Source organism: Tiliqua scincoides, chromosome 6, assembly GCF_035046505.1.
Source record: "Tiliqua scincoides isolate rTilSci1 chromosome 6, rTilSci1.hap2, whole genome shotgun sequence".
In the NCBI taxonomy this organism is placed as follows: domain Eukaryota; kingdom Metazoa; phylum Chordata; class Lepidosauria; order Squamata; family Scincidae; genus Tiliqua; species Tiliqua scincoides.
This window is the reverse complement of record NC_089826.1, coordinates 71,741,942-71,755,576: the sequence shown is the minus strand read 5'-3', so window position 1 is coordinate 71,755,576 and position 13,635 is coordinate 71,741,942. Positions and strand designations below refer to the sequence as shown.

At 46.4% G+C, this 13,635-nt stretch overlaps 2 protein-coding genes across 2 annotated transcripts in view; one reads left to right on the top strand and one right to left on the bottom strand.

The window, feature by feature from the left end:
• Positions 1-365: 365 nt before the first annotated feature.
• Positions 366-3,073, bottom strand: LOC136655381 (toll-like receptor 6). Its single transcript, XM_066631779.1, has one exon. The coding sequence runs from the start codon at positions 3,071-3,073 to the stop codon at positions 857-859; it is 2,217 nt and encodes a 738-aa protein (XP_066487876.1). The 3' UTR covers positions 366-856.
• Positions 3,074-7,208: 4,135 nt separating this feature from the next.
• The window catches only part of FAM114A1 (family with sequence similarity 114 member A1), a 34,923-nt gene continuing 28,496 nt past the window's right edge, over positions 7,209-13,635 (top strand). The window contains exon 1 of the mRNA XM_066632311.1: positions 7,209-7,329. The gene's annotated coding sequence lies outside the window, so the exon portion shown is untranslated. The remainder of the gene's footprint in view (positions 7,330-13,635) is intronic.

Sequence of the window (13,635 nt, the reverse complement as noted above, 5' to 3'; positions counted from 1 at the left end):
AATGAACTAGGGGGTGGTGGACAGAGTTTAATAGCTTTCAGAACTGAACTGAACAGGACTGACTTCAATGCAGTCAGGCATGCATGTTTTCACACAGCTGTTCAGTATTTCGACCACCCCTACCCAAAAGCTTCTGACACCTCTAAACACAAGTATACAGGTATGCCTATTAAGGGCTCATGATTGTCTTGAATGTATACTTGATGGCAATCCCAGTTTTGCCTCATAGAATGTGTGAATGGTTCTATATGGGAATGCAGGAATGTAACATGCATACGTTTATCAGTCCTATGTGCAGAGGTCATGATAAAGACATGAGTCATAAATTGTAATATGGTAGAGAGAAAAAGATTTTTTTTTTTTACAATTGTGGGTGCAGAATTTCATGTAATTCAATGTAGCTGTAAGGATGATAATATTGATTTACATGAATAACAGTAATTAAAAAACTTGTGTGTAACCTTCTGGGGGGGACGACTCCTCTTACATCCAGGGTTGCCTTCCTTTACACGAAATACTATTATCCTGCCCGTCACGTGAAGGGCAGGGCTCCAACGAACACTCTGCTTGATGTTGTATGATCTCAAGAAAGCATTAGAAATTGTTCATTCAGCTCATATTGTCCTTGGGAGTTTTCTCAGGGTTGGAAGCAAATCAGATCAGCTACCTGAAAATGTTTTCAAGCTTCTACTGCTAGTCCTGCTCTTTTCCAGATTTGCAAGCCCCACTTCATTGGCACAGGGGAATTTGCACTGGATCAGGTGCCCAATTTATCCCAGAGATATTGCATCATGTACAACATAAACCCATTCTGAACACAGTGATTTTAAAAAGTAGAAATTTTTTTAAATGATTTTTAAAAAATGGACAATTCATTCATTTCTGGAACCACTGGAAGCTCAATGTGAATAGCTCCTCTAAGATTAGCCCAGAAAATTCCATGCTTGCTCTTCTCCTTCGGCCACTCCAAGTAGGTCTTCTTGGCCATGAGGACTTTAAGTTGGTGGTATTTGGCAGGAATGATGTATGCAGGGATTGACTCCAGCAAGATGAGGATTAAATTGTCAGCATTTTTACTGAATAATTTGTGATGAGCAAAGTAGAGCTCATAATGACACCATTCGCTCTGCACAAAATTGGGAGACAACACGAAGATGGACTTGTAACTTTTCTCAATGCAGTCTATGATATTCTCAATGATGCTTTTGCCTGCAACAAAGTTCCTCTCATGTTGGCAGATTCTAATGGACCCATCCTCCTTCTCCAGGTTTGGTATCAGGACCTTTTTCACCCAGACAGAATCATGCTCACTATAGGAAATAAAAGCATGGAATTGCAAAGTGTCTAGGAGCTCTTCAGTCTGCTTCTTCCTGTTCCTTCGTTTTACTTGAGCCCACTGCCAAATCATCTTTAGATACCAGGATACACTGAAATAGACGCAGAGAAAAGACATAATAGCCAGTATGGCCACTGTAATAAAGAGTACTAAGACAACCAAAAGAGCTGTATTGCAAAAAATTTCAGATACATGAATATCCTTTAACTGGATTCCACTTAAGTTTTCTGGGTATTGACACACATAAGAACTGGGCCAGCCAATCAGCTTCAAAGCTCCTTGTTTTTCAAGGTTAATAAATTGTCTTATTTCACAGGAGCACATGAATGGGTTGAGTCCAGCTTTTAACATTTTGATGCTCTGACAGGTCTGGTAGAATTCAGAAGATGGTGAGACAATTGTGTTCATTTCTATGTTCATTAATCTCAGATTTCTAAATTGGCCACATCCCGGTAGATCAGCAAGTTTGTTAGATGCCAAATTGATTTCTTCTAAAGCATCCAGCTCAACAATCTCTCCAGGAATGTTTGAGATTTGGTTGTCTTGTAGATCAAGCATTTGAATATTGACTGGCAAACATTTAAAGACCGACTCAGACAATTTGTTGAATGACAAATTCAGTTTAATGAGATTTCCACCCCAGTGGCACGTATTCTCGTTATCTTCATATTGCAATAAATTGTGGCTCATGTCCAAATATTTCAGAGACTTCATGTGACTGGTCATTGCACTCACTTTGATAAGTTTTTTAAATTGATTTTTTTGTAAAATAAGTGTTTCAAGGAAAGTTAAGTTGTTGCAGTTTTCATAAACTAGATCTGTTAAACTATTATATGATAAACATAAGTAAATATAATGACTGGACTTAATAGGGCAATTGAAGTGTATCAGACCTGCATCAGAAACTGTCAAGGCTTCTATGTTGAGAGTTGAAAATGTATCATATGGTGAACTTTCTCTAATAAATACTTGGCTTTTGAAGTGCTTAATTGTCAAAACTTTGAGCGGTTTGCTAACAAGCTCATCCTTATATGGAACATCTTCTACTTCAGTGGCATTGTAGATAGTCAAATACTCAATGGCTGATTTCCTTATAGCCCAAAGAACATTAGCAAAGTCTCCAAGGGATCCTTGGGCATTGCTCAGTGTTAAGTTTAATAATGCTGAATTCCTGTTGAGTTTCAACAAGAATATTTTTAAGTCATTGACTTGTTTCCCTTGGATATTTGAGAGTTCTAAACTTTCAGTTACCATGAGCATTAGATCCAAAACAACAGGGAATTCCGTATTTGTAGGAAGTACAATTCGAAGACTCTTTGTGTTGAACATTAGAAGATGTCCAGGACTATATTCAGAGAGGTTTTCTAAGTCCAAAAATAGAGAATCCAGCTGTAAACGTGAAAGAACGTTGAAATCTGATTTCTGTATTCTTCTAGCACTCAGGCCGAGATGTTCCAGCTGTAGCATCCTGCTAAACTCAGGGCATACAGGCATGGCTGTATAGTCATTGTAAGAGAGATCTAGATACCTGAGTCTTCTAACAGGATAACAAGAAAGAGTTCTCAAATTGTTATGGGACAGATCTATATGTTCTAAATCTTCATTGTATTGGAAAACACTGAAGTCAAGCTGTCTGATGCGGTTGTGAGTCAGAATTAATACTTGCAATTTGGAAAGATATCTAAAATCAGAAATATGAAGTTTGGATATAGTATTGTGTGACAAATCCAACACCATTGTTTCTGTTGGAATTTTCTTAGGAACAGCATCAAGGAAACTCTTTGAAAAGTTTGCTGCAAATCCATTTTCCACAGAAGGCTGGATATTCCAGAAGGTTATTAGAAAGATAAACACAAAGAAACTGCTGGTGGCTAGGCTTCTTGTATATGCCATGCTGCAGGAGGATTCTTTAAGTGCAAGTACTATTTGACATCCTCTCTTTGAAGTGGCTGAAGGTGTGCAAAAAAAATTTCATTAGAACATATATGAAATCACTTTTAAAACTCTCAAGAAAAGTTTATTGCACTTAAATATGAATCTAGAAGCATTTAGATAATGTGCCACCATAAATTTCAATACATAATTGCTTATAAACCCCTATAAATAATGGTTTTGACTTTGTGTGGCCTTGTGTGTTCTCACTATGTATACGTGTGGTGTGTGCATAGTGAAAACAATGCAATGGTTAGATTTAGAAGTCAGGAAACTAGGGTTCAAATTCCTATTCTCATGAAGGTCAATGAATTGCCTTGGTTCATTCATCTCTGAGCCCAATGTACCTCACAGACTTGTTGCAAGGATGAGGTAACCCCATCCCTCATCCCATTCTGAGCTCCTTGGAAGAAAGGTAGGATATAAGATTGGGAAAGTACTGTGTGACTGTCATTACGGCTGGTGGCAATTCCATATTATATTCTGGCTTCAAAGGTGGTTGCAAAATGTCACAGGTACAATAGGTCAGTTTCACAGGTGTATACGTTATCTACAAATTTATCTAAGGTACATAGCCTTGACACTGTGCAGAAGCCTCCTTCATGCAGACTACTGTCCCCATGCCTGTCTTGTGAGGAACCAGGAAATTGCGACATCAGACACTCTAGGTACTTAGTTACTCCAGAGACAGTGGTGCCTCTGCACTTCCACTCTCTGCAGTTCCAACCTCCAGGCATACGTCCAGTAGTGTCGCTACGGGGTGCGGGCTGCACTGGGTGATGCACACAGGAGGGTGGCACCACTAGTGACTAAAATCGCTAACAGTTTATAGGAATAATGCCATCATGTTATATTCTATTCAAGGTGTAATTTTGTGCAGAATGCAATGAAACAAATCACATTTAAAAATTCATTCTATCACAAGGTATATGTACTACCTTATATACAAGGCATATATCACAAAGTAAATGAACTTTGAAGAGTTCATAATTAAACTGGGGGAATGGGCAACAGGATAGCAATGCAGTCAACTAATGTGACTACAAATCTCCAGAGGGCCAGAGGTTCATTGGAGACTGGGGACTCCCTGAGGGCCGCATTGAGAGGCCTCAAAGGCTGCAAGTGGCCCCAGGACCGGGGTTTGGGCACCCCTGGTGTAGTCAAAGTCAACAAATGTGAAGTCATGCACACTGACGCAAAATCTCCAAGTTTACATTTTGATGGGTCAAGGAGAAGGGGCAGTGCAGCTGGCACCCTCTTCACTCCCTCCCCAAAGGGTTTCGGCCACTGCAAAGGCTAAAATAGGACTTAAAATAAAATAAAGGCTTAAAATAAAATAAGGGGGAGATCCTCCCTCCCAGCTGCATGGTGATCTCAGATTCCAAGTAGATCCCCAAACATGAATGCAATAACATAGGACTAGCAGTCATGAGGATAATATGTTTCCCACTGAATCAAAAAAGCCAAACAGGTCTTACGTTAAAAATAAGAGGGATGTTTATTGAAACAGGGATGGCAGACACAAAAAGCAGTTACAAGTAGACAAATGCAAAAACACTTGGGCAATGGAAAACCTAGGCACAGGTCTTACAATGCAAGTAGGTAAAAGGCAAGTATGGAAAATAAAACAGAAGTCTGGCAAAACTTCCTAAACTCCCATACCTTATACTACATATTCCAGATAATGGTTTCCATCCACTATGGGCAGATCTCTTCCTGACAGATGGGGAAGATCCCAACACTGCACTAGTCTCTCAGTCAGGGTTAAGAGGCAAGAGCATCTTTTGACTTAAGCATATATGCCTTTTGTTGGGTGATGTCACTGTTCTATCTCATTGTTCAAATTGTGGTTACCTGATTTCAGATCTTAGTGAGGTGGCCATGGGTGCCCAAACTGGATGCATGCCAGTTCTAATAGGAGGAATGTGCAAACCGATGCCTTCTGGGATGATGGAACATAATCAAAAACCATTTGCTACTCCTAATGGTGACAATCCAAAAGTATTCAGTACCCTATTTTGAAACAGGGGAGTAGGAATTCTGGGGGTTGTCACCATGCATTGATAGAATGATGGGGTCTGAGCTACCACCAATGAACCAAGAAGGGATCTTGGGGTCATGGTGGATAGCTCCATGAAAATATTGACTCAGGAAGTGACAGCTGTGAAAAAGGCAAATTCCGTGCTAGAAGTTATCAGAAAAATGGACGGAAAACAAAACTACTAATATTGTAACCGGTTAAATCTGGTCACCACATCCCAGAAAGGATTTTGTAGAGTTGGAAATGGTGCATAAGTGGATAACCAAAATGATCAGGGGGCTGGAACCCTTGTCACACAAGGAGGGGTTACATGCAGGGCTTTGTAGTTTAGAAAAAAGGAACTAAAGAGGGACGTGGTTGAGGCTTATGCAAATTTGCATGGTGTTGATGGAAAGAAGCTCTTCTTCCTCTCTCAGAGGCCGAGCTCTTCTTCCTCTCTCAGAGCCAAGCACCAATCCAATGAAATGGATGTGATGGCCACTAGCTTAGATGGGTTTTAAAGATTAGACAAATTAAGTGGGGACAGGTCTATTACTGGCTGTATGCTACCTCCTGAATCAGAAACAGTGTGCCTCTGAAAACCCATTGCAGGGGAGCAATAGGGCAGAAATGTATGCATTTCTCATCTGCTTGTGGACTGGGATGGGGGGGCTCTGATGTATAGTTTGTAACATACTACACCACAGAGATTTCTCTGTATGTAATGAAGGATCATTGAAGACTACACAGGACCTAGAGCTAGAAGTGTGATTTTTTTTCTGTGATAACAAAATAAAAACAAATAACACTGCTTTCTGCACTTCTTATTTTATTTTATTTTTTAAAAACCCACATCTGAGAAAAAATAAAACCATTTTCTAACATCTCTACAGATTGGTCACTGTAGGCTTGTTGGGCTGGACGGGGTGGGGGGAGATGCATGGGTAAGGATTGTGGCTGCTTCTGTTGACACTATATCATCTATCTAGTATACTTTTAAAGCAATTCTGATTTACAATTATAATTTAGAAAAATGTGCCCTTGGAATAAAAACACATCAGCCAGCTTTCTGTACTTTCCTTGGGGAAAAATGAAATCTGCAGAACACCTGGACCTTCTGCCACATCATGTTGGCAACCTTCAGTCTCGGAAGACTATGGTATCGCGTTCTGGACGGTGGTTCTGGCACAGCGTCTAGTCTGGCTAAAAAGGCCGATTCGGGAGTGACAATCCCTTCCACACTGGGAGCAAGTGCAGTCTGTCCCTGGTCTGTCTCCCTGGCTATGGGCCTTCCTTCTTTGCCTCAGACTGTTGGCCAAGTGTCTCTTCATCATCGCTTCTACTAACTTCATGGTCTCCTAGAATAACTTCTACCGCTGAACAGATCTCAGTGCTGAGAACTGGAGTCGCCCGCAGGCAAGGAAGAGGCTGTGACTGTTCTCAGGGGGCTCCACGGGGAACGCTGACAAGTGCGTGTGTGTGAGTGAGACAGACAGACAGACAGAGCCAGAGAGCAGCGCGCTGTGGAAAGCGTCCAGTGCCTGCGCTTCTTTCAGAGAAGGGGGAACTGAAAGCAGCGCGAGGGCCCGCTGCCTTCCACCTTCCAGGGCTGATGCCGGCGCAGCGGGGCGTGCGGGGCGCCCTGCAAGTACGGGCAGGTTCTGCCTTACCTGGGCTGCGAAGGCGCCGGAGAGTGGGAGGGGGCTGGGCCCAGGGGCGCTTCCGGCTCAGCCCCGCACAGCCCTCGGGAGCAGCGCCCCCGGCCCAGGTGGCGGAGCGCGCCAGTCCTGCGCCTCCCACCTGCCCGGAGAGAAGGTCCGAAGGGCTCCTTGCGCAGCCAGGGGCGGGGCGCGCTCGCAGGCTGGGCTTGCGTGGGCGGGAGGCGGCCTGGCGCTGGAGGGGAGGGCCGGACGGCCCCCCAGCCGGGGAGGAGGCCGTCCTTCCCCGCGCTGTCCGCCAGCCCTCCAGCGCCCAGCCCGTGCCGACGTGGCCGGGCGGAGAGGAAGGTGCCGGGGCGCGCCGGGCAGGCAGCGGCTCAGCGGTAAGGGGCTGTTCCTCCCCGCCTCGCAGGGGAACTTTGGCCCAAGTTTTCTTTCGGGCGCCCGAAGGCGGAGGGAGAAGCTGCGCTGCCCCCCCCCCCGCAAAGCCGGACTGGGAGTCCCCCTTCCTCCGGCTGGCGCAGCGTTTCGCACAGCGGGCTTGGGGACCCCTCGCAGTTCAGCTCACCCCCCCCCCACACACACACACACTCTTGTCCTTAAAAGGGGGCTCTCTGGTGTCACGAAAGAGGCACGGTGCGGGTTGGGGGTCCAAACAGGGAGGGCATCTGATCTGGAAAAGGGGGGCAGGATGCTTGCACAGATGCTTCTCCCCACTGAGAGACCCAGGAAGCCTTGGCAAACTGTTGGATTGGGAAAATGCATGGCTGTAACGTGTCTGCCATCCCCAGGACCGCCTGACACGGGTTGCACAGAACGTGTGAAAGCTATCTAATTGGAGAACCGTGCGCCCGGGGGCCATAGATGTGTCCCCAAAGCACCAACGAGCCAGCGATTGAGGGCCCAATCCTATCCAACTGCAGAGACAGGGGGCCCAACCCTAGCCAACTTTCCAGCACTGATGCAGCTGCAATGCAGCCCTAAGGTAACGGAGCATACATTCCCTTACTTTGAGGAGGCCTCTGTGACTGACTCCCAACTACAGGATGCAGTGCATGCCATGCCCTGTTGGCACAGCTGCATCAGTGCTAGAAAGTTGGAGAGGTTCGGGCCCTGAGCCAGCAATCCCTGCCATGTGCACACCTTTCCAAAGAAACACCCAGACATGCATTACTGTCCTGTGATGTGTGAATGAGACATCACTTTCAAGGAGCGGGTGGCGCTGGGAAGAGCACTGTAAGAGCAGCGATCTGTCAGCAGATGTCAGTCTAATGCAAGGGACTGATGGTGTTAATTTATACTTGTTCAAAGTATAACTAAGGGCCAGATCATATATGGGGGGTGGGGTGGGGTGCAAGTATATCTTTGGGGTGCAAGTATATCTGTTCATTCATTCATGCATAAATTGGGGAAAGTCCTAATTTTTACCAAAAAAGAGATATAACAGTGAAAGAGTTGAAATTTCCTCCCTTGTTTTGCTATCTTAAGCCATTTCATATTGCAGATGTTGCATATAAGCAACAGAGATTAAATATGTACACCTGTGAGCTGGGCGAAGACTAAGCTGTGAACTTTTTTTTTGTTGAAAAGCATTATATAAGTAGACTTACTAATAATAACCCCCACCCCTTCTCCAGCTCCGCTCCCTCACTTCCAACGCATCTTGACCCAGCACAACTCACTTCTAGTATTAGAATCTGACTGAAGAAAAGTATTTGCAGTCAGACATGTTACTAGGGCAAATTTGGCCCTGCCACAGGCACATTACTGACTCTTACTGACTCTTTCAATCAGGAAGGGAGGAGGGAGGAGGAGCCAGCCAGGAGTATAAAGCTAGGCGGGCCATCGCGTGAGGCTCTCTGCAGACGCGTGTGGCCTCTGGGAACCCAGTGCCTCGGGAACTAAGTGCCAGGTAAGGCACAAGAGTTTAGCATCTGGGCGAGTTCAGCAGCAGGGCGAGGAGGCCAGGGCCCCATACGCTGCCTTTCCTCTTCCCTAGAGAAAAGGGCTGCTATCCAGTGTACGGTTTTTAAAAGGACCCCTAAATAAAACAACAACAACAAAAAAGCTATGCAGTCAGACATGCAGTCAACAGCAGGGTGGGGGCTATCCAGTGTTCTGCATCGAGTGCCACATGTATGATTATATGCCTCTGGGGCATAAGTCATGGGTGTGTCCTCGGTGCAAGGAGCTCCAGGCTCTCAGGGAACGCGTCCGCTCCCTTGAAGCCTTGGTGGCCGACCTGGAGAAGCGCAGGCAGCCAGAGGAGGACTGTGGGGAGACTTCCGGGGACGATCAGGCTTCGTCCCAACCTCAGGCGTGCAGCTCCTCGGCTGCCCGGGTGGGAAGTCTCAGGACTGGAGGACGTCATCCTGGAGAGGAGGGAAACAATCCCCTAGGGGGGACCCCTTCTCCAGGGGATGGGCCCGTATCCGAGCGCACTCGGGATACTCCTCGGCGGGAGGGGGGGAGGGGGCTTCTTGTAGTGGGGGATTCGATTATTAGAAACATAGAGAGGGGGGTTTGCGACGGATGTGAGGACCGCATGGTGACTTGCCTGCCTGGTGCGAAGGTTGCGGACATCACTTCTCGTCTAGACAGGCTAGTAGACAGTGCTGGGGGAGAGGTAGCGGCTGTGGTGCATGTCGGCACCAACGACGTGGGCAAGTGTAGCTGGGAGGTCCTGGAGGCCAAATTTAGGCTTTTAGGCAGGAAGCTGAAAGCCAGGACCTCAAAGGTAGCGTTCTCTGAAGTGCTACCTGTTCCACGCGCAGGGCCAGCTAGGCAGGCGGAGATCAGGGGTCTCAATGCGTGGATGAGACGGTGGTGTAGGGAGGAGGGGTTTAGATTCGTTAGGCACTGGGGAATGTTTTGGGACAAGCGGGGCCTGTACAAGAGGGACGGGCTCCATTTGAACCAGAATGGAACCAGACTGCTGGCGCATAACATTAAAAAGGTGGCAGAGCAGCTTTTAAACTGATCCCTGGGGGAAGGCCGACAGGAGGCGAGGGGCATCCGGTTCGGGACTCCTCATCCCTATGGGATGAGGATGGGGAGGTTAGAGAACAACAAGACAAAGGCAGGGTAGGAGAAGAAATTGGGAAAGGTAGTGTGATGGGATGTGATAGACGGTTTGGCACAATGAGAGGATGCGGGGACAAAGGAGCAAATAAGCAGCCCATCCTGGGGCATTCCGTGTATAAATGCTTTTATGCGAATGCCCGAAGTCTACGAGCAAAGGTGGGAGAACTGGAATGTCTGGTGACAAGGGAAAATATTGACATAGTGGGCATAACGGAAACCTGGTGGAATGCGGAGAATCAGTGGGATACCGCAATCCCGGGCTATAAACTCTACAGGAGGGACAGGCAGGGGCATGTTGGAGGTGGGGTGGCCGTTTATGTTAAGGAAGGGATAGAATCCAGCAAAGTAGAGATTGAAGGTGGGTCCGACTCCACCGTAGAATCTCTGTGGGTTAAATTACCAGGCTTGTGCAGCGATGTAATACTGGGGACGTGCTATCGTCCTCCAGACCAGAAATCTGATGGGGACCTTGAAATGAGGAAACAGATCAGGGAGGTGACAAGGAGGGACAGGGTTGTAATCATGGGGGACTTCAATTATCCTCATATTGACTGGGTCAATTTGTGTTCTGGTCACGATAAGGAAACCGGATTTCTTGACGTGCTAAATGACTGTGGCTTAGATCAGCTAGTCACGGAGCCCACCAGAGGACAGGTGACTCTGGATTTAATATTGTGCGGTACGCAGGACCTGGTTAGAGATGTAAACGTTACTGAGCCATTGGGGAACAGTGATCATGCTGCGATCCGTTTTGACGTGCACGTTGGGGGAAGAATACCAGGCAAATCTCTAACAAAAACCCTTGACTTCCGACGGGCGGACTTCCCTCAAATGAGGAGGCTGGTTAGAAGGAGGTTGAAAGGGAGGGTAAAAAGAGTCCAATCTCTCCAGAGTGCATGGAGGCTGCTTAAAACAACAGTAATAGAGGCCCAGCAGAGGTGTATACCGCAAAGAAAGAAGGGTTCCACTAAATCCAGGAGGGTGCCCGCATGGCTAACCAGCCAAGTTAGAGAGGCTGTGAAGGGCAAGGAAGCTTCCTTCCGTAAATGGAAGTCTTGCCCTAATGAGGAGAATAAAAAGGAACATAAACTGTGGCAAAAGAAATGTAAGAAGGTGATATGGGAGGCCAAGAGAGACTATGAGGAACGCATGGCCGGCAACATTAAGGGGAATAATAAAAGCTTCTTCAAATATGTTAGAAGCAGGAAACCTGCCAGAGAAGCGGTTGGCCCTCTGGATGGTGAGGGAGGGAAAGGAGAGATAAAAGGAGACTTAGAGATGGCAAAGAAATTAAATGAGTTCTTTGCATCTGTCTTCACGGCAGAAGACCTCGGGCAGATACCGCTGCCCGAACAGCCCCTCCTAACCGAGGAGTTAAGTCAGATAGAGGTTAAAAGAGAAGATGTTTCAGACCTCATTGATAAATTAAAGATCAATAAGTCACCGGGCCCTGATGGCATCCACCCAAGGGTTATTAAGGAATTGAAGAATGAAGTTGCAGATCTCTTGACTAAGGTATGCAACTTGTCCCTCAAAACGGCCATGGTGCCAGAAGATTGGAGGATAGCAAATGTCACGCCTATTTTTAAAAAGGGAAAGAGGGGGGACCCGGGAAACTATAGGCCGGTCAGCCTAACATCCATACCGGGTAAGATGGTGGAATGCCTCATCAAAGATAGGATCTCAAAACACATAGACGAACAGGCCTTGCTGAGGGAGAGTCAGCATGGCTTCTGTAAGGGTAAGTCTTGCCTCACGAACCTTATAGAATTCTTTGAAAAGGTCAACAGGCATGTGGATGCGGGAGAACCCGTGGACATTATATATCTGGACTTTCAGAAGGCGTTTGACACGGTCCCTCACCAAAGGCTACTGAAAAAACTCCACAGTCAGGGAATTAGAGGACAGGTCCTCTCGTGGATTGAGAACTGGTTGGAGGCCAGGAAGCAGAGAGTGGGTGTCAATGGGCAATTTTCACAATGGAGAGAGGTGAAAAGCGGTGTGCCCCAAGGATCTGTCCTGGGACCGGTGCTTTTCAACCTCTTCATAAATGACCTGGAGACAGGGTTGAGCAGTGAAGTGGCAAAGTTTGCAGACGACACCAAACTTTTCCGTGTGGTAAAGACCAGAAGTGATTGTGAGGAGCTCCAGAAGGATCTCTCCAGACTGGCAGAATGGGCAGCAAAATGGCAGATGCGCTTCAATGTCAGTAAGTGTAAAGTCATGCACATTGGGGCAAAAAATCAAAACTTTAGATATAGGCTGATGGGTTCTGAGCTGAAGGGTATTGAGAACAAAACGGCTAGTATTATAATGCCGTTGTACAAATCGATGGTAAGGCCACACCTGGAGTACTGTGTCCAGTTCTGGTCGCCGCATCTCAAAAAAGACATAGTGGAAATGGAAAAGGTGCAAAAGAGAGCGACTAAGATGATTACGGGGCTGGGGCACCTTCCTTATGAGGAAAGGCTACGGCGTTTGGGCCTCTTCAGCCTAGAAAAGAGACGCTTGAGGGGGGACATGATTGAGACATACAAAATTATGCAGGGAATGGACAGAGTGGATAGGGAGATGCTCTTTACACTCTCACATAATACCAGAACCAGGGGACATCCACTAAAATTGAGTGTTGGGCGGGTTAGGACAGACAAAAGAAAATATTTCTTTACTCAGCATGTGGTCGGTCTGTGGAACTCCTTGCCACAGGATGTGGTGCTGGCGTCTAGCCTAGATGCCTTTAAAAGGGGATTGGACGAGTTTCTGGAGGAAAAATCCATTATGGGGTACAAGCCATGATGTGTATGCGCAACCTCCTGATTTTAGAAATGGGTTAAGTCAGAATGCCAGATGTAGGGGAGGGCACCAGGATGAGGTCTCTTGTTATCTGGTGTGCTCCCTGGGGCATTTGGTGGGCCGCTGTGAGATACAGGAACCTGGACTAGATGGGCCTATGGCCTGATCCAGTGGGGCTGTTCTTATGTTCTTATGTTCTTCACCCTAGTTACACAGAAGATGCTGGTGGCTTCACACCCTCTGTTCCATCTCCTTGAAGAGAGCCTCCACAGGAGAAGGAATGGGGTGGGGGTTGCACAAAGCTGCCTCAGCAAGTGCCCTCTTTTCCAGGGAGAACTGGAAAGTGATGTCAGGATGCAGGTGACATCCCTGCCCTACCTGGAGCAGTGTGTTATACCTCTGCTTGCAGTGGTGGAGCATGTGGATCTAGAACAGGGAAGGATTCTACTATTTGTATTAAAACCCACTTTTGTCAGGTCCACAGGTGTACAGATTTGGTCTCTGTTGTGCATATGCAACGTTGGGCAGAAATGGCTTAAACAAAATTATAAGCTGTGCTATAGTTTTTTTTAAATGTCTGCTTGCATAATAATAATAATTTAAAATATAAAAATATATTAGAAGAACTCTTATAGAGATGCCGTGAATCTATCTGATAATGTCATGTTAATATTTCTGGTTTTCAAATCACATTCTCCACCTTTGCGTGGCGGACTAAAGTGATTATTTTTAAGCAACAGGCCTTTAGGCCATAACCTTTAACATCCCTTGAATCAATTTATCATCTTGGGCGGTGAAGTAGATAAAGTTCT